Below are 23,490 nucleotides of genomic sequence, written 5' to 3'. Positions count from 1 at the left end.
ATTACATTTTAGTCAAAAGACTAAAATAAAATATGTTGTCAAAATTAACACTGATCCAAAGGACCACCTTACAATATCCAGAAATGTAAGATCTTTGTTCAGTGTTTGTTTTTGGAAGCCAAACGTTGTATTGCAACATCATGGAAATCGGACACTCCTTGTACTGCTTCACAATGGTTGAAGAGGTTTTTCTATTTATTTAAAAAAAAATCATCTTTCAAATCCACTTGCAATTAAAAATAAGCCAATCCTTCATCTCCCCCTCACCGCCATGAACTCAGTCAACTTCTTTCACTTTCAATCACTTTTTTATTGGCTGCATTCATCATAATATTACACAACAAAGTCAGACACTTATACACAGTCCACATCATATCAAAAGTAAAAGGATGAAAAAAAAAAGTAGGTATGAAAATAAAGTTCACTAAGTATCAAGAAAGAAGTCCAAGAATCTGGAAAAATCAATCATTTCTCCGCTTTACCGAGAAATATTGTTGACGGTCACTATGACAACGGCTACAGCACGACGACCCCATAGATTAGACCATGTCGCGCCCATTAGCAGAAACATGGCGTCAGAAGAGTAAGAACATTATTTACGGTGGATTACGGGAAATGGCATGATCGACTATATTTTTTTTGGGAGAACAGAAGAAAACAAAAAAAAGGGTGATTGTCTTTTATGGAGTGTATTTGGCCCATAGCATATATTATTAAATCAAATGATATCCCTATGGGCAGTCCTGCTAATGTCCACACTGCAGCCAGGTCGAAAGCACCTCTGGTTTAATCTATGGCAGAGCGGCACAATGGCACTTAGTTGGCATACACCACTTACACAGATTACAATTATTATATATATAGTTTTTTATCAAATCACCTCCTGAATATGGGCGTCACAGAAAGCACAGATTGGTAGACACACACGTACAAATACCCTGCGCACATTTAGACCGACAACAGCAGAGGCATGGGACAACAGCGGCGTGGGACAACAGCGGCATGGGACAACAGCGGCATGGGACGACGAGTTTTCATGACGTGCTATTGAGGCTACACTAAACAAAAAAGACATTACTTTACACTGTCATCTTCTTGTATCTAATTGTTTTAAGTTAATTGAAAGCAACATTTTTTTTTACTCCGTCTACTCAAAATTATTACTAACAATTTACTTAAACATTTGGCGTAAGGACAATTAAGGCTACACTGAACAAAAATCGCATTACTCTCTACTGTCGTCTTTTTGTATCTAATTGTAAGCAACATACAGTATTTGTACTCAGTCTACTTATAATGATTACTTACAATTGACATAAAACATTTGGTGAATAAGAACAATTGAGGCGACACTAAACATTACATAAAACATTTAGTTCACAATGACAATATTTTTAAGTAAAATCTTGAAAAAAACCTCAGAATGATTTCTTTGTCCCTATATGCCATTTCTATATGCCATTTCTTTGTTTTAAGTTAATTGAAAGCAACATATTATAACTCAGTCAACTTAAAGTGATTACTTACAATTAACTTAAAAAAATTAGTACATAATGACAATATTTTTAAGTAAAATCTTGAATGTAATTGAAAAAAACCTCAGAATGATTTCGTTGTCCCTATCTGCCATTTCTATATGCCATTTCTATATGCCATTTCTTTGTTTTAAGTTAATTGAAAGCAACATATTTCTACTCAGTCTACTTAAAGTTACTACTTACAATTAACTTAAAACATTTAGTTCATAAGGACAACTGAGGCTACACTTAAAATAAATAACATTACTTTCTACTGTCATGTTTTTGTAACTAATTATTTTAAGTTTAAAGCAACATACACTCTACTTAGAATTTACTTAAAACATTTAGTACATAATGACAATATTTTTAAGTAAAATCTTGAATGTAATTGAAAAAAACCTCAGAATGATTTTGTTGTCCCAATATGCCATTTCTATATGCCATTTCTTTGTTTTAAGTTAATTGAAAGCAACATATTTTTACTCAGTCAACTTAAAGTGATTACTTACAATTAACTTAAAACATTTAGTTCATAAGGACAACTGAGGCTACACTTAAAATAAAGAACATTACTTTCTACTGTCATGTTTTTGTAACTAATTATTTTAAGTTTAAAGCAACATTCACTCTACTTAGAATTTACTTAAAACATTTGGTGCGTAATGACAATATTTTTAAGTAAAATCTTGAATGTAATTGAAAAAAACCTCAGAATGATTTCGTTGTCCCTGTTTGCCATTCCTTTGTTTTAAGTTAATTGAAAGCAACATATTTTTACTCAGTCAACTTAAAGTGATTACTTACAATTAACTTAAAACATTTGGTGCACAATGACAATATTTCTAAGTAATGTCTTGAATGTGGATGAAATAAACCAATGATTTCTTAATCCCGATATGCCATTTCTAGAACATTTTATATCAAACGAATAGCCGCTACGCTAGCATAATAGCGTGAGAGCCCTTCTTTGGTGTCCCATGCCTTTTGCTGTCGCTTTCATTCACAGACTTTTGGTGCCACTTGGTCACAAACAATACAAAACATTAACAACCTTCACAGACCAACAGCAAATTATGAGTAAAGTAGCAATGTCTAGGTTTTCAGGGTAGTCATCTTTTAGAACGAGCACTGGAGGAATGGGAGGAACTGGACTGGACTCGGTTCTTCACAAGAAAATGGCTGAAAGCGCACTTGACAAGGCTTTAGGTAACCAACGTTTTTAAAAAAAGAGTATTTGGCTGATTGGAATTATAAACTAACCTGGGATCGAGTTGTTAAGGCAAAAAAAAAAAAGTAAAGTAAACTCAAATGGTTATGTTCGATATATTTCAACGGGACGGATAAAATATATTCACATTGGAACTTCGGAAGACAAAGTTGATCAGCAGGATGGCCACAGGTGGAAGCAGATGGGCAGGGTGATTTGATAAGTAGCCGATGACATGACTTGAAGGAAAATCCACAAATGACTAACGACAAACAGCAAACGTTTTTTTTTTCCAAGTTCACCACAGCCCTACGTGTTAAGTAAGAACTACAGTGGATCTAAACTTCAGTTGTACTGGGTGAGACGGGATAATCAGGGCAGTACAGGACAGTGGGAGCAGCAGGATTAGCGCTAAATAGCCTTTCTGTTTAGAAACGTACAAGTCTAGTTCTAATGAAGTCCTCGTTAAGTTTGTACAAGTTTTGTTTTGTTGTGGAAAGGAATGTCAGGATTTAGGATTTTTTACACTTAATGGTAATAATTTCTACAATATATAATGTTTTATTTTACATTATGGGACTATACGGAGTTTAAAAATGCTAATATTATGTATTTTCCTCCCCCTACATGTTCCAGCAATGTTCTAAGGCAGCCATTCCTAAACTTCGGGACATTGCAATCTTATTGATCAGAAAATCTTTCGCAGCCCCCCAAATCATAATCATTTACTCCACTGAAAAGAGTAAATTATTATAATTTAACAACTAAAATGACATGAAAAGTAACATCTAGCAATGACAGTAGGCTAAATACTGGTTTAAACTGGTGCGTTTGTCCAGATAAATGTATGTTTCCTTTCAAAATGAACTTTTTTCATTGTACTCTTTACCTCTAAAATACTGCACTGTCACTCAAAAAGTTGTTACTTCGGGTCTGAAGTCCCGTCACGCATGAGCTTTATATAGAAGATGCAGTTACACATATGGCCTGAGGTGGCAGTAGTGAGTAGAAAATGGCCAACTTGTATTTAGCTCTTTAAATAGGGCTCATCACTGAACATGTATGGCAAGTTCACTACAAAAAAAATAATCTAAAAGTAAGTAAACGTTTTCTTGAAATCGATATGTTTGCCTCTGATTCGAGTAGGTAGTTCGGTTGGCAGAAATACTCCAATTTTGGTCAAATATCCTTAATTCCACTGTTTTTTTACCCTCTCACTATACCACATTTTGCAGTTTTCTAAATAGTACAACATGCTTAAGTTTTTGAGGGCAGCTCCAGATATGTATTTTTTTACTGCAACGCCGTACTGACCAAAACCATCCCGAGCCTCACCCGTGTCTAATCTAAAGTACCGGGTACAAAAAGAAGTGCGAGTTGTTTGAAGCATGCTAAGGACCACGGCTCAGAAGCATGCGTGCACACAGAAAGCAGAGAGAACGCCGCAAACGCTTGGATTGTCCTTGAGGTTCGGCACCACGCCCGTCTTTTTACCTGAGACGTCAATAGAAATTCAACTTCAAATATCAATCTTCTTCTTTTGTCTTTTTTTTCCTTTTTTTTGGCACCACACACGCACTACACACGACACGCTGACAGGGGGAGGGGGACAGGGACATCTAGTGGCTACTCTCCAAAACGACAGCCTCGGTCCACAGAAAACTAGGCACCACATGCAGATACTACGGAGCAAATGTATTCTTATACTCTTACTAGTGTTTATATACTGTAGTAATGTGCTGCGCAGTCCTCCCACTGCACTAGAATATACTCATGAATATGTAGTGTCCATGTCCCTGATGTTATCTATAATTTATATCATTTTTTTTGCCAGAAACTCCATGTTCACACTTCTACCGTACATTTACACTGTTCAACACTTTCACTAGGAGCAAAATATGCCGAGTCCACTGCTACGTCACTGACACACACTTGGTTTATGGATAGACTTTGTGCTTACTCGATTTTTTTTTTTTTCTTAGTGTCTGATGTGACTAAGGTCGGCTTTGAATCGCGCAGCCCTTGGACGTCGCTAATCGTAGCATCGACATTGACAGGACTTGATGCGTAACTCTTTAAAAATGACTAATAGACTTTGTTTTCTCGAAGTGCTGTCAATGGAGCGGAATGCTATCAGAGCAATGACCTCGGATAAGAGAGAAGGAGGAGGAGGGAGGGGCTTAGGTGAACACCAGGTGCTGCTGGTCCAGTAGGATCCGGGTGAAGTTGTTGATTGGTCCGATGGCGCTGAGTGACATGGCGTTGTCCCGCCCCCACAGCAGGTTGGGCCCGAACACCACGGCCAGGTTGCTGTTGGTCATCTTGTTGATCTCACTGTTGGCTGCGACCTGCGGCAAATGACAAATATTACTGTTTCCATTGGCTAAACAAGCAGCAACCTCCATCTGCCTTGGCACAGCAGCGTTTTCAACCTTTTTCAGTGAACTGCATTTGTAGTTTGTGTGTCCCACACTGTTTTGCTGGATGCTTTTGTAAATATTTGTCGCTTTTGCAAAGTTCAGTGGATTTTATTACTGCAGAGAGTTTTAATGGCCATAAAGGAAACATTTTTTATTTTATTTTTTTAATTTAACAGCTAGCGCTAGCTGATGAGCTAAAGACATTTGAGACCTACAAATTTCTTCTTCTGAAACACTGAAGAGGCACCAAGAGCCCCTCACACAAGAGTTGCTAAGGAAACAATAAACAAAACAAGCAAACAATGAGGTATCCGGACAAGACTTTCAGCCAAGCCACACAAATCTTATCTCAGTGGGAGACATAGAAGACATAGCTGTTGTTGCACAATTTTTGATCATTAGAGCAAAATAGCTACATTTATTGCCCTGCTCTGGCGCAAGTGTACGACCTACAGCAGGAAGCAGCGCAGGAAACGTATTAGCCAAAACAATATAAAGACGCACTTCTAGTGAATATATCTAAGATACCAGTACCTGGATCAGCCTGACTACTCTCTCATGGTGCTCAGCAAGTAAAAAATGGTAAATGGTCTCAACTTATATAGCGCTTTTCCACCTACATTAGGCACTCAAAGCGCTTTTACAGCAAGGATCCACTCACCCATTCATACTCTCATTCATACACCAATGTACGCAGACACTGGGGGCAATGTGGGTGAAGTGTCTTGCCCAAGGACACAACGACAGTGTGCACTTTCAGGAGGTGAGATTCGAACCCCCGACCTTCCGATCATGAGACGACCCACTCTACCATCTGCGCCACTGTCGCCCTAAGTCCATTTTTATGTAGAGTAAAGGCATCACAAAACAAAAAAAAGAGGGCTAACTTTATATATAACTGCCGGTCTTATTTGAAATGACGTTTTGTACAAAACATGTGACATGTAAACTATTCTTTGACACAGACTGTGATGGAAACAATATTTATGGAGATTTACAAAAGTTGCATCTGGAAATCCAGGGTAACGCTCGAGTGCAGATATGGGCAATGTTTTTGATGCAAGGGCCACATTAGGTTTTTGAACTTTTCACCAGGGCTAAACCATTTGTGAATTTGGTTGTTTCAAACAATTACAATTCTCAAACAGACTGTAATCGTTTCAATACATAAAAAAGCTACAAAATAGCAGCAGTTGTGGGTTATCTTTCTCTATATCAATGAAACATTGGTGTTTTCCCCCTTAATAGCAGTGCATATTGCATGTTTTGAGGGCCGCAATGAAGGGCTAGACGGTGTTAGAGGATAACATTAAATCGCCATTTATCATACTGGGTCAGGCTGTACAGTCGTACTATCTCTGTCATAGCCTTGACTGTGGGGCTCAGACTCTTGCGTATCAGTCTGACGCTCTGAGAGGGTTTTTATCCCTTTTCTGTGGAAGCATGGACAGACTTGAATGGTAGGACTGGCGCAATGTCTCGAGTTCATGTCTCCGGGTCCCGCACCGATGGTAAATAAACTTCTCCTGCATAAGACATCCAGACTGCTGCATGTTTTTCATCTATCCTCTCAAACACCATTGTTAATTCTCTAACAGACGGGCTGCATCTTAGTCTGCCAGCTCTAGACTGTGAACACTTCATAGCCATTTGAATGCGATGGGGTTTATCCTGCTGTTGACAGTATCAATGCGATACATACTCAGTTGAAGAGCTAGTTTAAATACAAGATACATAATTGATTCTCTGACCGCCCTAACCAGTACCTGTGCCAGGAATGTGATGAGGAATCTGAGCGATACATAGTTCTCCTCTGGAAGAGACTCCACCAGGGTCTTCATCACTGTCACCTGGCTCTCCTCTGAAACGGCTGAGCACACAAACACACGTGTTTACAGGGCAGTTACACAGACACAGCAGGGGGGGTCAGTGCTGACTTACATGTGAAGTTGACGATGTCGTTGTAGAGGTGGTAGGTCAGCAGAGGCTCTGGCAGCTCTCGGAGGAAGGTCTTCAGGATCACAGCTGCTAAGTGCACGTCCTCCATGTCGTAGAAGTTCACTATTGCGCCTGCAGAGGGAGCCACACACCATTCACATCAGCTACAGTAGATGGATGAATTACAAAGGCTGTGACTTAGTTACCAGAGTTATAGCGCTGCTGGACGTCCTTGACCAGGGTGACATTAGCCGAACGTCTGAAGATGCCCTCCATTTCTAAACCTAAATGCACAACAACAACACATATATAAAGTCACATTTTTCATCTCAATACCGTGAAAGATGGCTACTGCGTGAGCCGTTACCTCGTTCAGACAGGAAGCCGATGGTGTCTCTCATCACCACGGGAACCGGCTCTCCGTCTGCGCTCCTCTGTCTCAGCCTGAGCACATAAAGCGGGTGAGGACAGGACAGGGAGCTCAGGACAGCTGCTCAAACACGATTCCCCTCCACTCATAAAACATATCCCAGTGACCAAGGCAGTGAAGGTCATTTGAGTTTTATGGTATGTTTATGGAAGTAGTGTCGTGGGATACTTACGTGCTGAGGGGCACTCCAAACACCTGGTTGGGTAGAGGAGGGGAGCGGGGAGGGGACATGGGCGGCTGGGCTGAGGGCTTCAGGTTTGCTCTCAACTTGTTGTCGTACCTGGAAAGCATTAGGTCAGATTTCTAAGGCGTTCATCTTCATCTGACCAAACTAGACACAAAGCAGAAGAGTTCGTTTGCTTCACCTGCCAAAATCCATATCATGATCGGAGAAGTACAATGACTTCACCTATGTTCTATGTTCATGCTTGCAGAACAAAGACTACATTTCGGCAAGAACTTGTATAATTATAAAAGACAATTGTTTCCAAATTGATTATATTTTAGAGCAGCGACATACTCGTCCCTTTCGTAAAAAATATTTAAATCTATAGCGCCCGCCATTTTGAATGTTTTGGTTTAAGATATTCATGATGGGCCTGGACAGTAAGCTCCGAATGCTAATCAGGCCCTCATGGAACTGTTTAAGGAGGCAAGAAACAAAGCACATCCACACAATCTGAATCAGTGTGCTGGATCCAATATCAGTAGTGAACCGTCTGATGCCTGAAACGTCACTGTGGTGAGAGCAATTAGAATGGTGGTGAGCATAATCGGTTTCTGGATTCGTCTTGGCCTTTTCACAGTGCAGACAGTACCATAGTCTTACTCTGTATAGAATACAGTACGAAGGCAGAAGTCAGGATGGTACAGTCAGACGTACAGTGTCAAAGTGTCAGAGATAATATAATCTAGGCCAGACACAAATCACTCGAATGCCTTTGTAAATGTCCCACTGGTGTTTTGTTTTTGTCCGGTGTCTTACTCTCTGACTCGGGCCGGGATGACGAGCTGCTCACACTTGACCACGTCCTCCAGCTCACTCAGGTAGTTCACATAGTTGATCTTCCTGCCAAACTTAAAACTACAGAAAACACATTCCAATTAGGACAAACTTTACTAAAAAAAAAAGACTGATCTGATAAAAATGACTGCTGTAGTTCCTGTAGTTCACCTGATGAGTGGTTTGAAGAGGATCAGCAGAGTCCGGATGAACATGGTTGGGTGGACGATGTACAGGGCCTTGATGTTCTTTTTGTACCTGAAATGATATCACACATCGAATTAAGCGATTCTTCAGAAATAAACCCTCTCATAATCTGACCAAGTCTGCATAAAAAGCTATTTGACTTTCATGTGGATCGTCCAGCTCCATCCTGCGTCAAGTACAGTGATTATCCACCAAACTTAGTGATCACTGCGTCGTCTTCAAGCATCGATTACTTAAGTGAGGCTAAGCTAATAACCCACAGTAAACCAAATGTCCTTCAGGCGTGAGCTAATGGACTGTCAATGACAAAGGGATGTTAAGAGCTTTGCCCGCGCAGCTGTCCTCCAAAATGCAATAACGTTAGACAGATTCAATTTATTCTCTATCTTTAAGCCTCTATTCATGAAACGAAGTGTTGCATGATCTTAATAAGAGCTACCGAGTTTTATTCACTATTCTCACTAGATAAAGTGTGCAGCTTGTGTGCAATTACATGTCAAAAATAATGTTTTGTTTTCACCAAATTGTTCATTTAAACTAAAAGCAAAAAGTTAGCAAAAATAAGTCTAGTAAAATGCTAACTTAGTAAAGTCAGTGCTATGTTTTAGTGCTGATCAATCGGAAAATGTCACCACAGCCAACCAAGATAATGAGTTCTGGCACACAGCAGTTTTTTCAGGGAGCTGCAATATTAATACATTGTTAAAAACTATGTTGAAATCATGCTTAAGGTTTAGCTTCAGGGTTTTCTTTTTTTTTTTTTTTTATATTGATCAAAAACGGTTTAATTTCCGTTTTAACTGCAAGTGAGTTGGGGAAAATACAAAATCTAAAAAAGAGAGATCAATTTGAAACTTTTGCTGTAGATTACTGACGTCAATATGAGGAGGAAGTAATTTTAACAATAAAAATGGCAGTTAAGTTATAATTTATTAATCTCTGTACAGAAATTAGTTGTCTGCATTTGACCATCCTCAGTGCTGCTGGGCGACCTGTAGGAGCAGTGAGCTGCCAGCGTGGGCTGGTGCTCGGGGACCCATCTCCATGATGTGGAGCCAGGCTGGTGGTCAGAAACACCTGGCTGGAGGATTAACCTATTGCACATGTTCTTACTACTAACCTACGCAGACATGGGAAGAACATGCAAACTCCACAAAGAAAGGGCCCGTCCAGGTGGGACTTGAATCCAGGAACTTCGAGCTGTGAGGCACGAGCGCTAACCACCGCGCCACCGTGCCAATACAGCCAGGTTAAACTTAGGGTTCCAGTTTTGTTGATTAATTACAAAGGTTTTTTCAAAGGGGATGTTATTTAGTTTAATTTTTATTTTTGCCTTGTTTTTTGTGTTTGTTTTTTCAAAGCTCAATAAATCAGGCTCAATAAAGTTCCGTCCTGGAACAAAAAAACCTTCAAAATATTGTGCAAGACTGAAAGGTTTGGAGCTGCTAAAGTGGAGATACTGTTGCAAGTGTGAAAGGAAAACTTAATGTAGAGAAAACGGGACGCGAAGCTTTGTAACGCTTGTATATTTCCCTGTGCTTCAGCCACTGCAGTCTCCCAGAAAGGAAATGACCATATTTGGATTACGGCGTCTAGTAAAAACCGCAGCTTTTGTGATGAATGGGGAACATCAGTAGAAAGTAGACCAAATAAAGAGACCTCCGTGGGCAGATTTACGCACTTTCTGTCGAACTCCCTGTAGGCGTCCCTCAGCCAGCCCAGGGACGGCTTGTTCTCACTGGTCAGGCCGTGATGGAAATAGATCAAAGTGTAGTCGCTCTCCACGTACTGGTCCAGGGTGCCTTTGAGGTACCTGCGAAGACACGCGCTTTATAATAACCTCTAGTAAAGTGTTATATTTAATAAGAAAGCGTATGTCCCCTTATTGCACTCACAAGAGCAGCTTGTGATGGTCCAGTTGGTGATGTGGGGGCATCCTGCAGGCATTGAACACGATGACCTTCCTCCCAAAGTGGTCGTCCCCTACAGGCACACATGAGTCAGGGCACAGGGGAAAAAAAGTAGAATCTACCAGCTCAGGTTAATGCTGGTAGTGGGAGAATTACCTGCAACTTCAATGATCTGGTGGCGGGCGATGTCGTAGAAGGGGTGGTCCCAGGGCAGGTGAGGAGAGGCCGCGTCGAACGGCTGGGCGGAGTCCGACTCTGGAGCAGGAGACACGGGTAAAAGATCTCCCTCCCACAAATGACTGGCTGAGAGCCCATGAGTGACGTACAGCCCCGACAGCCCCCAGGTGAGACACGGACACCTCCATGTTAGGGCCCACACTCCCAAAGTCAAATAAATGTTAGTTTGAGAGAAAAGTGAAGTGTTACCCATCAAATAGATCGTACCCATCCCTGGCAGAGAGAGAGTAAAAGCACCTGCCTGTACTCTGTTAGTACTGGACTTACTTTGCCAAATATTTGTGGCTGCTCTTTGTCTGCGCGACGCTGTTTTCAAATAAGAAAAAGCTGTTATACTTCATGGATAGGGTGTGTGTGTGTGTTTTTAACCCCTTGCCCCCCACCTGAACCAAGTGTTTGTCTCCAGTTTGGCTTTACCCGAAACTCCCCAAAAAGGAGGATGAAAAAGCAACAAAAAAGCAACAAAAAAAGGAAACAAAAGTCGTCAAAAAAGATATGGGAACACGACAAAAATGCTTAAAAATGTGACAAAAAAGTTATGATCACATTTGTAAGTCTTAGCTTTCAAATGAGGAATCACAGTGTTGCTCTCCAGTCGAGAAGCTTTTAGATTTGGGTAAAGCCAAAGTGGAGAAAATATGCTCGGATCAGGAGGGGAATCAGAGGTTAAACAAAACGTGTTTCGTGTAATATAAATGTACAGTTTTTACACCCTGACGCCCGCCCGGGCTGACGCCTCACCTGACGGCGCCTCGTCGGCGGGCCACTGCTGCTCCTCGTATGTGGACAGCTTGAGCTGGCCTAACTGCGCCGTGGCGTGGTCGTCGCCCAGGTCCACCAGCAGGTCTGATGAAGACATGGCAAACACCGGGGGGCGCTCCTCTCGCTGAAGAAGAATCTACAAGGCACTACGCCGACGGTCCCATACACGAGACGCAGACTCTGACGGAAGGAGCTGGACCTGGAGAAAAGACTAAATAAACATGGGTGCACTTTGACATTACTGAACACCCGCAGCATTAGCGACTGTTCACAGAACCGCCATAACAACAGTGATGTTAGGATGAGGAGAGCTAGCGGCCCAGCGCTAACCTCTGCAGCGCCCGAGCCCACACTGGTCTCCTAGCAACTGTGCTCCAATTTGGGCTTATCTGCTGCACCCGCTGCCACCCGCACGCCGCCGCAGTCAAGTGGATTTAACCGAGGGATACGTACATACAAGACTATATAAAGGAGGGATGGGGGAGACTCTGCTTTAGGGTCAACCACTCACGAACACTCTAGTTAAAGAGGACAGAATGTGCTTTAGAGAAGTCTTCAGGTTTACCCATAATTAAGATCTTTAGGAGTTTATTATTAACAACTAGAATCATTTATGCAAAAACAAATCTTCATATTTGATTGATAGCACAACTCAAATGATTGGCTGCTTGGTATGAGGGAAAAAAAAGCAATATTCTTCTAAATATTGTTATAATACTTTCTGTATTTTACTAAACCTGTTCAACACGGCACATTCCATTATGCAAACAAAAATCATCTGTAATTTGTTCTTTTTTTTCCTGCATTTTGTGTCAAAAAACAAAAAGATAACAAATCAATTAGGGCCAAAACAAGACCAGATCAGAACTAAATTAGGAAAGTCATGATTAAAACTGAATTTGTGATATTATTATGTCATACAAAACGTAGGAATCTATTTTATTTTGGGATAGGAAATGAAGATGGATTGGTTATAGGATATACAGTGGGGAAAAAAAAGTATTTGTTCAGTTTCACATAGACATTGTATTGGATTTTGGCCATTTTTCCCCACTGTAGTTAAATGTTGTGGCAAAAATATCAATTACAGCAACAAAGCAGGAGGAAAATCGAACCCAACTCAAATCTTTACCAAATTCTCGACATTCTCCAAACACAGCGAGGTCCGCCCCGTCTGCGCACGATGAAACAACTTCCCCATAATCACCATTCTGCCTTCCTCTTGTGGCGCACTGCTTTCTCTCCGTCGTCACGCTTCCCCTTTAATGTCGCCGCCGCCTCGGGGCCCGTTACCCTCTCTCCCCCCCCTCACGGATGCTGCTGTGCTTCCCCCCCCCCTGCAGTGACGTTATGCTGGCTGACAGCGCGTAGCTTTAAATAAATATCGCTACGGACCGAGAAGCCAGTGTGGGTGAACGGCACACTGTGGACTCTTGACCTAGAAGGGATTCGTAGTACTAGCAGCTCACTATGGTGGAAGTCTTCTGCCTGACAGGATCCATCTCCAGGAGCTTAGTCCGAGGGTAAATGCTGCTTTCAGTGAGCCTCTTGTAAGACTCAATGGCCAAAAATCTAGACTAGAATAAAGATCAGGGAGGGCACAGGAGGGTCGACAAGTTTCTGGAATCAGCGTCGTCTTCAGGATTCGAGCAGCTGTGGCAAAGTTGGACTGAAGTCATCTCCCGTTTTTAGAAAGGTCTAGTTCTGTAGTCATTTCTATCAGCCTTGACCTTTGTTCAACTCTGGTGGCTAAAAACACACTTGAGAAATGGTTGAGCCAAACAAACCAACAGTTATGCATTTTGTACACGTCCCAAGCCTGGATAAACCGAACATGCATCTAGAGAGGGTTCACATTTGCTGTGGAGGAGAAAGAATTCGGAATTGATGCAGCCGGATAAACACGTCTGTCTGCAGTAGAAGTCCAGGTCTATTTTGGAGTCAACTTAAACCCGGGCTTGACCTCCGCCTGGTGGTACCTGTGTGGTCAAATATATCTGACAAGGTGGTAGCTGGTGTGAAAGGTTTGAGAGCCACTAAGCTATAGGCTACTACTACAGCACAGTGATGCTCCAGTGCGCGCAGACACCATTCCTATTATGCAACATGGGAATGAATGAATCACGAACGTGTACGAGGAAAAACGACAGCGTTAGAAAGACAATGACTACAGAAAACAATTGATCATTCATTGAATCCTTCAAACAAGAGTGGATTGTAATCATTTCCAAAAGCAGAGAAGGAGCTATAGATGTTTGCTCTGATAATGCAACAAGTGAGCAGCCTAGCCACTTTGTCACGCTTCCACAGAGTAATACCTATCTGATGTATTTCAAGCATGTAGGCGGAAAATGAGCTGCAGCCATCATCTAGCAAAGTTAGCCGAGCGCATTATGTCAAAACGAAGAATGAGCACTTCATTTGTCATATGAAATACATTTATAATCGGATGATAGGGAAATCAATACACACATAACCTCACGTATTATAACAGCTAGACTGTATTAAATATGTATTAAATGTGTAGTTATCATATATATTAGCCCCAGCATTCCTTTTAGCGCAGACATCAGCAGGTAAACACTGGGAGCCCCGGGAGGCTGCGTGTTAGCATTAGCATTAGCTCGTCCATAAATAATGACGTACGATATGAATGGACGTGTTTTTACCGCAATTTCGAGGCTTGAAACAGCCTCAGAGGTGAATCTTGAGAAGGCTGTTGTCGCAGAAGGTCTCCACTGTTGACATCAACATCTGCGTCAACTCCTTTTCCGCCCGCGCCCTGTCAAAGTAAGAGCGGCAATATGTCAAAGCTGCGGGACAAGACGGTCAACAAAATAAAAGTCTGGAAAACTTGAAAAAATGAAAATTAAAAATATATAAATATTGATTATATATGTATTTAAGGCTAAAAATACTTGTGTTAGCCTATTTCAGTAAGTATTTTCAAATTTAAAATTAATCTGTATTAGTTCAAATTAACATTACTTAAAAAAAGACATTAACTATTAACTAATTATTTTTACACTGTTAATTCTGACAATATATGTTTAGATTGAGTCAAACATTTTTTGACAAACATGGCATATAAGTCCATTGAATATAGTGGACGGTTTATTACCGTGGACAAAGCATCAGATTTGTTTATTATTATGACGATTATTATTATCATCACTTTATTTTATTTTATTTTATTTTATTTTATTTTATTTTATTTTATTTTATTTTATTTTATTTTATTTTATTTTATTTTATTTTATTTTCCTTTTTTTTCCCCTTTTCTATATCTAGAATAGAATATCGCACTCATTCTGTCTTTGAAACTTTAGACGTTTAATTGCATTCTTTTTCATATTAATTAATATTATTTTATATTATTTTAGTTTGGTTTGTTTCTTTTTCAGTTTAGAAGTGCGTATCTCTGGCGCCACCTGCTGTTAGAATCACGACAATGCGTGAGTCAAAGGAATGCAGTGGGCCTGACCTACCTCGACCTGGCCCTGCAGAGCTGTGTGTACGGAAGTAACCTGCAAACGCTTCAAAATGGCGAGGGAAAGTTTGGGCTGAAACGGTCGTCTCAGTGTTACGCTGAAGCGGCTCGGAGCAGGCAGGCGTACAGGTACAGGATGATGTCAGAGCAGAGACAGCGGGCTGGGCTGACCCGCACAGAGAGCACCAGACCCGGGGTTGTTGGCTTGGGGCTGTCGGTGCTGTGTTCGGTTGTTGTCCTGGCTGCTGTGGGCTGTGTGTGCGCCCTCATCTACCCTGTCCTCAAAGGTAAGTGCACAGAACTCTCAATATGTTCATATACTTGTATTTTGTATTCAATAATCAAGTAATAAGCAGCGTATGAATTAAGTATTAAGGGTAGACACGAGAACATGCTGGAAATGTGTCTAGATGTTGTGCCTCTGGGCAAGACACTGCTCCCCTGCCCTGTATGAGGGGCCACAATAGCTTTCCCCCAGCCTAAGCCAAGTTGAATTGTAAGTTAAAAATAGAATGTGTTTGTTTCCTCCAGAGCTGCGGGAGTTGAGAGTGAAAGGAGAAGATGGGACTGAACAGAGGATGTTGGGTATGTTACTTTGTAATAACAGAACTGCTTTTTAGTCTTGTACATCACATCGCTTTAAAGTGATAGTCTGTAAGTTTGCAGAGTGAGGAGTGATAGAGTGAAATATGAAAGTAGACAATCAAATACCTCCCCTTTTAAACCAGGAAGCCCAAGTTTGCAAAATGAGGAGGGCAGGAACAGAATTTTCAAGGCCCTCCCCCACCTCTCCTGATTGGACCTGACCAGCCAGTTCACAGGACAGTTCGTCTCATTGGTCAACACAGGAGGATACTAGACTCTGACTTTAGAAAAAAATATACATATTATTACTTTAGACCTCAATACTATCACTTTATTTGAAAGCCAGGGCATGAGCCACATATACATCCAAAAAATTTAGTTAAAAGGGTAATGGTAATGGTCTCAGCTTAAATAAATGCATAATAATGTTAAAATAAAAACTATATTCAACGTTCTGTAGGTTTCTGGAGCGTCCTTGCCCTCTCTCTAATCGTAGCCTGCCTATGCTCCACCTGTTCCTTGTTTTTGACACACCTGGACTCCGCCCACTCCATGACACGCCCACTGGGGCCGCCCCAAAACAGGTAACACCCACAACGCCACGTCTTTTTTCTTTTTTTTTTGGAATTAGGGCTAATGCAGGTGTTTCCATAGTTACGGTGCCCAGCTGGATTATGGGATGGCAGTCCTGAACGGCGTCATGGCGATGCTCACCGTCATTTGGAGTCTCACCTGAGCAGCTTTTTTTTTATCTGTATTTTTGTATTAAATGTCCTAAAACCACTATTGTCGGTAAACATGTTTCTTAAAATGCTACAGAGATATATTTCTATACACACATGAGTTCTGGAGGTTTTCTATGTAGGCCTAATTATGTGAAATGATCTTTTTAAGTGTTGGGACCAACTACAATCGTATGAAATCTTGCACATATTTTGTTACAGGCTCTTTTACTCAGTGTATGTGTTCCTATGTATTTCCAAAACTGATAACTATGGATGTTGTGGAAAAAAAGGCTGGGATGCATATACTGTATATTGTAATAAAACAATTCACACATTTCATTTCTTTCGGCTAATTTATTAAATCAAAGAATACAAAAATGTAACAAATCCCTCTCCCCCCACATTCAAAACTCCATACAACCATTTCTGAGAGAAAAAAAAGACAGTGAAACATACAAATAAGTTAAAAAAATAGAAGAAATATTTCATCAAGTTTTGTCAGGTAAGCAAGGTTTACAAGGCAGTACAATGACATTAGTGCCGTGGAGTGATAATTATAGATCACGAAAGGAAACAGAAAACATGATTTAAACCAAAAACTGTAGATGTTTTCAAAAAATCTCAAGTTATTTAATTATACACTTTTTATAAACATATACAGTAGTAACTTAAAAGGACAATAAATAGACGGCAATGTTCTTCTAAGCTCTATAGTAACAGAACTATATTGATTAGAAAATTGTGGGTAAAAAAATTGTGCGTGTATTTCTATCAGGCTAAGAAGTGCTTTGTATCTTCACTGATATCAACCACTATTATTGACATATATGATCTACTCATACCACTAGTAACACTTTATGCTCCACATAAATATAGGTTTCATTTTTGGACTGTAAAGCAGCATAAGTGCATTTTCACTTAACACTTAAGGCATAGTTTTCAGATGAATACGAACATAACAGGACTTCTGCTGGTAGGAGCAGTTACGCCGCATTACACAGTAACAGCAGCTTCCAAAGACAATCATTTGGTTTTCATCTGTCAACATTTTGACAAAAGTAAAGAAGCGTGTTTTATCTACATTCTGAGGTTAGATAAAGATCACTTCTACATTTATACAGCGCAGTAGTTCCAACACGTTGTAAAGAGAGAGTTCAGGAAATAAGATCATGTGCGTTAATGAGTATTGTTCAGCTGGGGTTGCAATATACAGTACGTTAAACAAGTTAAATGGTTGCAGTTATTTATGGATTGAAATGTCCGCCGCAAATAACACAAAATAGTCTTATTAGAATCTGCTAATCCTAACCACACACATACAGAAATGCATGCGTTTCTTAGTTTAGCAGTTCCTATTTCTGTATTCTCTCATATTTCAATTCTCCTGGACACAGCTACTTCTTAAGCTACAGTATGGCCCAAAAAGGCAGCCAAAATAATAGGTTTAAGGCAAACAATGCAGAGATTGTGGGCCGCCAATGACCAGTGATGTCAGTTATACGCTGTTGCTCCTCTGTAACAGATAAAGGCCATATTACAGTTTTGTTCTTTTACTAAGACAGAAGGTTTACTTTACCTGCTTTAACTAGTTTTGATCACTTCCTTCCTATGATCTTCCTCAGAAGCGTCACCTGGTGGTGGAGGTGACATGTCGTAGGCAGCTTACATGGATTTTCCAGTCAGTAGGGAGAGCTTACGCCCCCTACTGACTGGCGCCTTCTCCACCAGGTGACGCTAGTGATCAAAACTAATAAAGCAGGTAAACTAAACCTTCTGTCTTACCAAAAGAACAAAACTGTACAAGGCTTAACCTAAGAAGACAGTGTGAACCTTTTACAAAGATAAAGGCCATACATAATTGATTATAAGAGGTATGAATGTCAAGGGCACTAGATCAACTTCACTGGAAAGGTCTGTGGCCAGGCAACAGCGGCGATTGAAACCAGTGCAATATAAAAAAATAAATCATGTTAAAGCCGTCTGAGGTATGGTTTAGCCTCGTTTTGGACCCGGTTTAGTGTGTGACCTTTTTCTCGCATTCAAATTCAACTTTATGGCGTATAAGGTCATGGGTTCAACCATTTGTAACCCAATGGAGAGCTACACACACACTATACGACTCCGAATGGGTTTGTTGTAACCTCAGAGCAGCTACAGCAACAGGAGACGCTCTCGTGAGGGCAAGGTGCATCATGTTTTCAGAAGAACATCCCACAGCTGTCAGGAGGAGCTGATGTTACCGTTAGGAGCACCATTTGCCTGCGTCTCGTCACCACTCCCACCCTCCTGCTCCGAGCGCCTCCTGGTGTACAGTTTGTAAAGTCCAGCCCCGAGGAACACCAGGGAGATGAAGGCAAAGTAGCCACCGTAGACGAGGAACTGCAGGTATACAAAGCAATATTATTACTGGTGTGTAGCTTTAATTCCCCCTTAAACTGATAAAAAAGTAGATGGTATTATTAGCACAGGCCAAAAATTGTATTCCTGGTCCTGACCTGAGTGTAGATGTCCAGCCCCAGCCCGACGGAGTCCACCACCACCACCGTCAGCAGGAACTGGAGAAGCAGAGCCACGAAAGTGTTGACCCCAAACACCAGGGCGTACCGCTGCATATTTAAACTGGCTGCTATCTGGAAACTGGAAAACAACAGAAAAGATATTAGATTACATGTCAGATGGTCAAAGTTAGAACTGGGATTTTGCGGTATATTTATTAAAAGAACTGGGGCAAAAGCTGACCCTTGTGGAACTCCTTTTGCATACAGGCTTCCTTTTTATTGAAGATAAAATGTTATGTTCTTTCCTTGATTTCCCGTGAAAATAAAAGTCTATTTTGCAATAATTATAGCTCAGTCACTGACGCTAATATTAAATATGATTTTCATGCTTCTGAAAGGTTATCTTCCTATTACCAACAGGAGCAGGAAACAAGAACAATGGCAGAAGGTTACACCGCTTTTGACATCGTTTATTGCATCATCCCGCACAATACTAACTGTGTTCACTGATGAAATAGTGGTTTGTCAAGTCTTTTACTATGCACTTCTGTAGCTTCCTGGAGCCGTTTGCATTGAGTGTTTTATCCCCATTAAAATGGATGGTGAAGCTGGTCCTTATATTAAAGTATGGCGAGATATGACATGGCATTTATATAATGTGTGTGGTTTTCTCCATCATTAACATATTATAAGATGATGTTTACTGGGCATTGGCCGTGTGTCTGACCAGGCATAAAGCAGAAACTTAACAGTCTGTGATTTAGCATTTAGCTCACTCCACCAACAGCTAAATTTGCGATGTGTGATAGCTAAATGCTAACAGCTATAGGAAAAATACTCTAAGCCGGCTAACGGATTCTGAAAAGTTTCCCAGACTAGCCAGCTTGACACCTGGATGTCCTTCGCAGCCTTCCATGTTGTGATACTCACGTTGCTACGGTGATGAGCAGCGTGTACACGGCCCTGAAGACCACGTACAGACTGTAGCAGGTCCAGATGTTGTCCAAGAGGTCCATCCCAAAGATGCACAGAGTCATGAGGAGAGAGAGGAGTGAGAGGGACAGTTCCCCCCACACTGACCAGCACACAGGCAGGTGTCCCACCAGGAGGGCAGCCAGGGCACCTGCAGCACAGAGCCATAGTCGTTGCAAACATAGATATGAAAAAAAATGAAAAATGACCAAAAAAATGACAAAAAAGTGACAAAAATATGATAAAAATGTGACAAAAAAAGACAAAAATGTGATAAAAAATGACAAAAAATTAAAAAATAATTGATCAAAAAATGTGACAAAAAAATGTGACAAAAAATGACAAAAATGTGACAAAAAATGAAAAAAATGACAAAAATGTGATTAAAAAAAAGACAAAAATGTGATCAAAAATGACAAAAAAAATTTAAAAAAATTGATCAAAAAATGTGACAAAGAATGAAAAAAAGACAAAAATGTGACAAAAAATGAAAAAAAATGTGATAAAAAAATGACCAAAAAAAGACAAAAATGTGACAAAAAATGACAAAAAAGTGACTAAAAAAGACAAAAATGTGATTAAAAAAAAGACAAAAATGTGATTAAAAAAAAGACAAAAATGTGATAAAAAATGACAAAAAATTAAAAAAAAATTGATCAAAAAATGTGACAAAAAAATTTGATAAAAATGTGACAAAAAATGACAAAAATGTGACAAAAAATGATGACAAAGTTACAAAAATGAGTAGAATACCCAACAAAAAAATGATGGAAAACAAATGTGATGACGTGAGGAAAAAGATCCTCTCGGTTCAGGCGGGAGTTAAGAGGTTAACCTATATAACTCTTAAAAAACAAAAGAAAAAACAATGGCTAAAACAAAAATGAATTAAATTTAGAACAAATAATGGCACCCTGGTAAAATAGCATGTAGATATAGTTGCTAGCCATGGTCCCTCACACACTTCAAAACTGCTCCACTATATATTGTTCCGTTCCCCTTTCTCACCGAGCAGCGTGGAGAGCGTCTCCACGTATCCGTTGTAGATGTCGTTGTCCTGGGACGGGCGGACCTTCTCCCACAGGACCTGGGTGTAGTTCAGGACCTGTAAGTAGCCGCAGGTGGCCAACGCCCACCACAGTGACCAGGCCAGCAGGGGGCGGCAGCGGTAACAGCACAGGAAATCTGAGAAGAGGAGCCGAAGAACTTGCACCAGGCCCAGGCGGCCAACCGAGTCAGCTGACCTGGTGTCCTGCAGAGAGCAAAAACACAAACGCAGGGGTTGCAATGAAAGCAAAGACTTTGAAAACATCATGCCCGGCCAAAGTGAATAACAAAATAAATAGATCTGGTTAAGTACTTCTCATCATGACATTGGTTGAATGCAATTAGAGAAGGCAGCATCATTTTGATAAACTCCTGCAATCTTCATTCATTTACTTTATGCCATGGTAAATGTTAGTACTTACCGAGTCCTCCAGTCCGTTCTCCCCAATGGGCACTTTACTGTCAGTCTCCCCCTGCATTAGCCTCGCGCTGCTCTCCGGCCCGTCCTGCATCAACCGCGGGCTTTTATGGAAGAACAGACTCCTCTTGGGCATGGGCAGGAACCAGGGCGCCACAAAGGCCAACGCCGCGGACGTCAGCGTGATCACCACCAGGTAATACAGCTGCACCTTCGCCAGGGAGAGCAAGAGCTGCCCCAGCAGCGACCCCACGGCCGACCCGAACAGCGTCACGCTCCTGCAGTACCCGGTCACCTTCTGGTAATGCGCCGGCGCCACCACGCTGTAGATGTAGGAGAAGTAGGCCACCTCGGAGGCAGTGGCCAGGCCGAAGAAGAACTCCGTCAGCTGCATGGCCCGCACGCCGCCGGTCTTCAGCAGCATCACGTAGGTCACCACCAAGCTGCTGGCCTGGAGGATGAGCACGGGCTTGTAGCAGAGGTAGTCGGTGGCCAGGAAGACTGGAAACAGCAGGGCGAGGTAGGAGTAAGTCCAGACGGGGTAGATTTCATTGACGACCTGCAGAGAAAAAATATTGTAAACATAAGATTTGGACATCCTTCCAAGTAAATATGACTGGAGTGTAACAAAGAAGTCAGAACGCTGCTATTGTGCATGTTTTCCGCAAGATATTATATAAAAAAACACCAGCAACTCGAGTTAAAAATCCTCCCAGGCACGTCATTACCGTTGGATTATCGAACCCTTTCCGAAAGCCGTGTGGGGGCCTGATGTCGGCTTGTTTATCCTGGTGATGGATCAAACCAGCACAACACAGATTAGGCCCATTAAAAACAATGGGATTCCAGTCTGGAAACGGCCAAGGCTATTCTGATCTGTGTAGTCTGAACAAAAAAACATAACATCCAGGTCACGGACTGTGAAAAGCTGTGTAATCAAGCACAAATGTCAGAGTTAATCGCCTTCAGCCCAACCAAGGAGAAAGTTTTGGCAGCCACCTTGAGTCGCACGCCCTAAACTTTGAATAGAAATCTAGAGGTTCTGATAAGCGCTTTTGTACTTTCTCCTGTACAAATTGTGCTCTCCAACTTTGAACCCCTTAAAATAGTACTAAGCATAAAGCCAGGTCCATGCATTTGCAATAGGACAGTCTAAAAGGCATGTTATAATTGGTACAAAGGTTAAGAATCACTGCCTACTCTAAAAACAATGATCAACACAATCGTTTATTCACATATTATTTCTTTTGGTAATCCTACTTCTTTTCCTCAATGTCACAATCCACTTGGAAGTAAGAAAGTAAAGTAAACAATGAAGAATCCCCAAGTAAACAACGCAATCCTGCAGATTATTTCAGTAATTTACCACCAAGAACCTATTGCTATTTAACGCAGCAAATAAATGTCATCAATATTGCACGTGCAAAGAATAAGTCGTTTTTTGTTGTGTTTTTAAATCACTGGCTGACATAATAGTCTCCAGAGATGTCATCATGGTCACTTCGGCTAATGACTTTAGCATGGCACGGCTCGGTCTCACCTGGATCTCGGTGAGGTTTTTGTCCGGGCCCATGAGGAAGGCGGTGAGGAAGGGCTCGGACGGCCGCAGGTTGGAGAAGAAGCCGCTGACGCACAGCAGGAGCGTGGGGTAGAGGAGCGACATGACGAGCCGACCTCCAGCTCCGCACGCACCATCCAAACTAGTCTACAACATCCACGGCGCACGCGGACCGCCGAGGGGGAGGGGCTTGTGACAGCGCCATCTGCTGCTCCGGAAGTGCCGCGATAGTAGATTTTGATTAGATTTAGATTTTATTTTTCTTTATTATTATTTATTTATTTTTAACCCCTGGCAAAAATGTTTGTAACATTAATATAACTGTTCAAGAAAATGTATCGGAAAAAAAAAAAAAAAGATAGTATTTTGACGGTAGTGTTTATTTTTTCTTTTATGTTTTTTATTTATTTATTTTTTTAATTCGGCATATTTTATTTCTTTGTTGCTGTTTTTTTTTTTTTTTAACGCTGAATATCATTTCCGGTAAATTAGCGAGTGACGTGCCGCGATAGTAGATTTTGATTGGATTTAGATTTTGTGTCTTTATTATTATTTAATTATTT

At 41.0% G+C, this 23,490-nt stretch overlaps 3 protein-coding genes and 1 long non-coding RNA gene across 4 annotated transcripts; 1 reads left to right on the top strand and 3 right to left on the bottom strand.

Annotated features, from left to right (window-relative positions):
- Window positions 1–306: 306 nt before the first annotated feature.
- On the bottom strand, window positions 307–2,800 carry LOC306981762. Its single transcript, XR_013794144.1, has 3 exons — window positions 2,396–2,800; window positions 2,164–2,227; window positions 307–1,174 (listed from the first exon to the last, which is right to left on the bottom strand). It is a non-coding gene; the product is annotated as an uncharacterized lncRNA (long non-coding RNA).
- A 1,334-nt stretch (window positions 2,801–4,134) lies between these two features.
- On the bottom strand, window positions 4,135–14,449 carry arhgap1 (Rho GTPase activating protein 1). Its single transcript, XM_079581409.1, has 13 exons — window positions 14,304–14,449; window positions 11,614–11,833; window positions 10,792–10,890; window positions 10,621–10,708; window positions 10,407–10,538; window positions 8,690–8,776; window positions 8,501–8,599; window positions 7,688–7,795; window positions 7,453–7,529; window positions 7,292–7,369; window positions 7,089–7,217; window positions 6,914–7,017; window positions 4,135–5,075 (listed from the first exon to the last, which is right to left on the bottom strand). The coding sequence occupies exons 2-13, from the start codon at window positions 11,729–11,731 to the stop codon at window positions 4,908–4,910; spliced, it is 1,287 nt and encodes a 428-aa protein (XP_079437535.1). The 5' UTR covers window positions 11,732–11,833; window positions 14,304–14,449; the 3' UTR covers window positions 4,135–4,907.
- A 633-nt stretch (window positions 14,450–15,082) lies between these two features.
- Window positions 15,083–16,542, top strand: arl6ip6 (ADP-ribosylation factor-like 6 interacting protein 6). The gene is made up of 4 exons (XM_079581458.1): window positions 15,083–15,411; window positions 15,656–15,709; window positions 16,170–16,293; window positions 16,364–16,542. The coding sequence occupies exons 1-4, from the start codon at window positions 15,261–15,263 to the stop codon at window positions 16,443–16,445; spliced, it is 411 nt and encodes a 136-aa protein (XP_079437584.1). The 5' UTR covers window positions 15,083–15,260; the 3' UTR covers window positions 16,446–16,542.
- A 1,959-nt stretch (window positions 16,543–18,501) lies between these two features.
- Window positions 18,502–23,098, bottom strand: slc19a2 (solute carrier family 19 member 2). The gene is made up of 6 exons (XM_079581960.1): window positions 22,910–23,098; window positions 21,374–21,928; window positions 20,913–21,156; window positions 19,863–20,055; window positions 18,930–19,071; window positions 18,502–18,813 (listed from the first exon to the last, which is right to left on the bottom strand). The coding sequence occupies exons 1-6, from the start codon at window positions 23,030–23,032 to the stop codon at window positions 18,655–18,657; spliced, it is 1,416 nt and encodes a 471-aa protein (XP_079438086.1). The 5' UTR covers window positions 23,033–23,098; the 3' UTR covers window positions 18,502–18,654.
- Window positions 23,099–23,490: the final 392 nt, after the last annotated feature.

Source organism: Gobius niger (genome assembly GCF_951799975.1).
Source record: "Gobius niger genome assembly, chromosome: 23".
Lineage (NCBI taxonomy): Eukaryota > Metazoa > Chordata > Actinopteri > Gobiiformes > Gobiidae > Gobius > Gobius niger.
The sequence above is the reverse complement of the archived record's forward strand: the minus strand, read 5'-3'. Positions and strand labels throughout refer to the sequence as shown.

Excerpts from the sequence above, each read along its gene's own strand:
- slc19a2 (XM_079581960.1), bottom strand. The coding sequence starts at position 23,032 with ATGTCGCTCCTCTACCCCACGCTCCTGCTGTGCGTCAGCGGCTTCTTC. Across the intron at positions 21,157-21,373 it reads AGAACGGACTGGAGGACTCG|GACACCAGGTCAGCTGACTC; the intron begins GTAAGTACTAAC and ends TGCTCTCTGCAG. Across the intron at positions 18,814-18,929 it reads GGCTGGACATCTACACTCAG|TTCCTCGTCTACGGTGGCTA; the intron begins GTCAGGACCAGG and ends GTATACCTGCAG.
- arhgap1 (XM_079581409.1), bottom strand. The coding sequence starts at position 11,731 with ATGTCTTCATCAGACCTGCTGGTGGACCTGGGCGACGACCACGCCACG. Across the intron at positions 10,539-10,620 it reads GACCATCACAAGCTGCTCTT|GTACCTCAAAGGCACCCTGG; the intron begins GTGAGTGCAATA and ends GTGTCTTCGCAG. Across the intron at positions 5,076-6,913 it reads TCATCACATTCCTGGCACAG|GTCGCAGCCAACAGTGAGAT; the intron begins GTACTGGTTAGG and ends CATTTGCCGCAG.
- arl6ip6 (XM_079581458.1), top strand. The coding sequence starts at position 15,261 with ATGATGTCAGAGCAGAGACAGCGGGCTGGGCTGACCCGCACAGAGAGC. Across the intron at positions 15,412-15,655 it reads CATCTACCCTGTCCTCAAAG|AGCTGCGGGAGTTGAGAGTG; the intron begins GTAAGTGCACAG and ends TGTTTCCTCCAG. Across the intron at positions 15,710-16,169 it reads GACTGAACAGAGGATGTTGG|GTTTCTGGAGCGTCCTTGCC; the intron begins GTATGTTACTTT and ends AACGTTCTGTAG.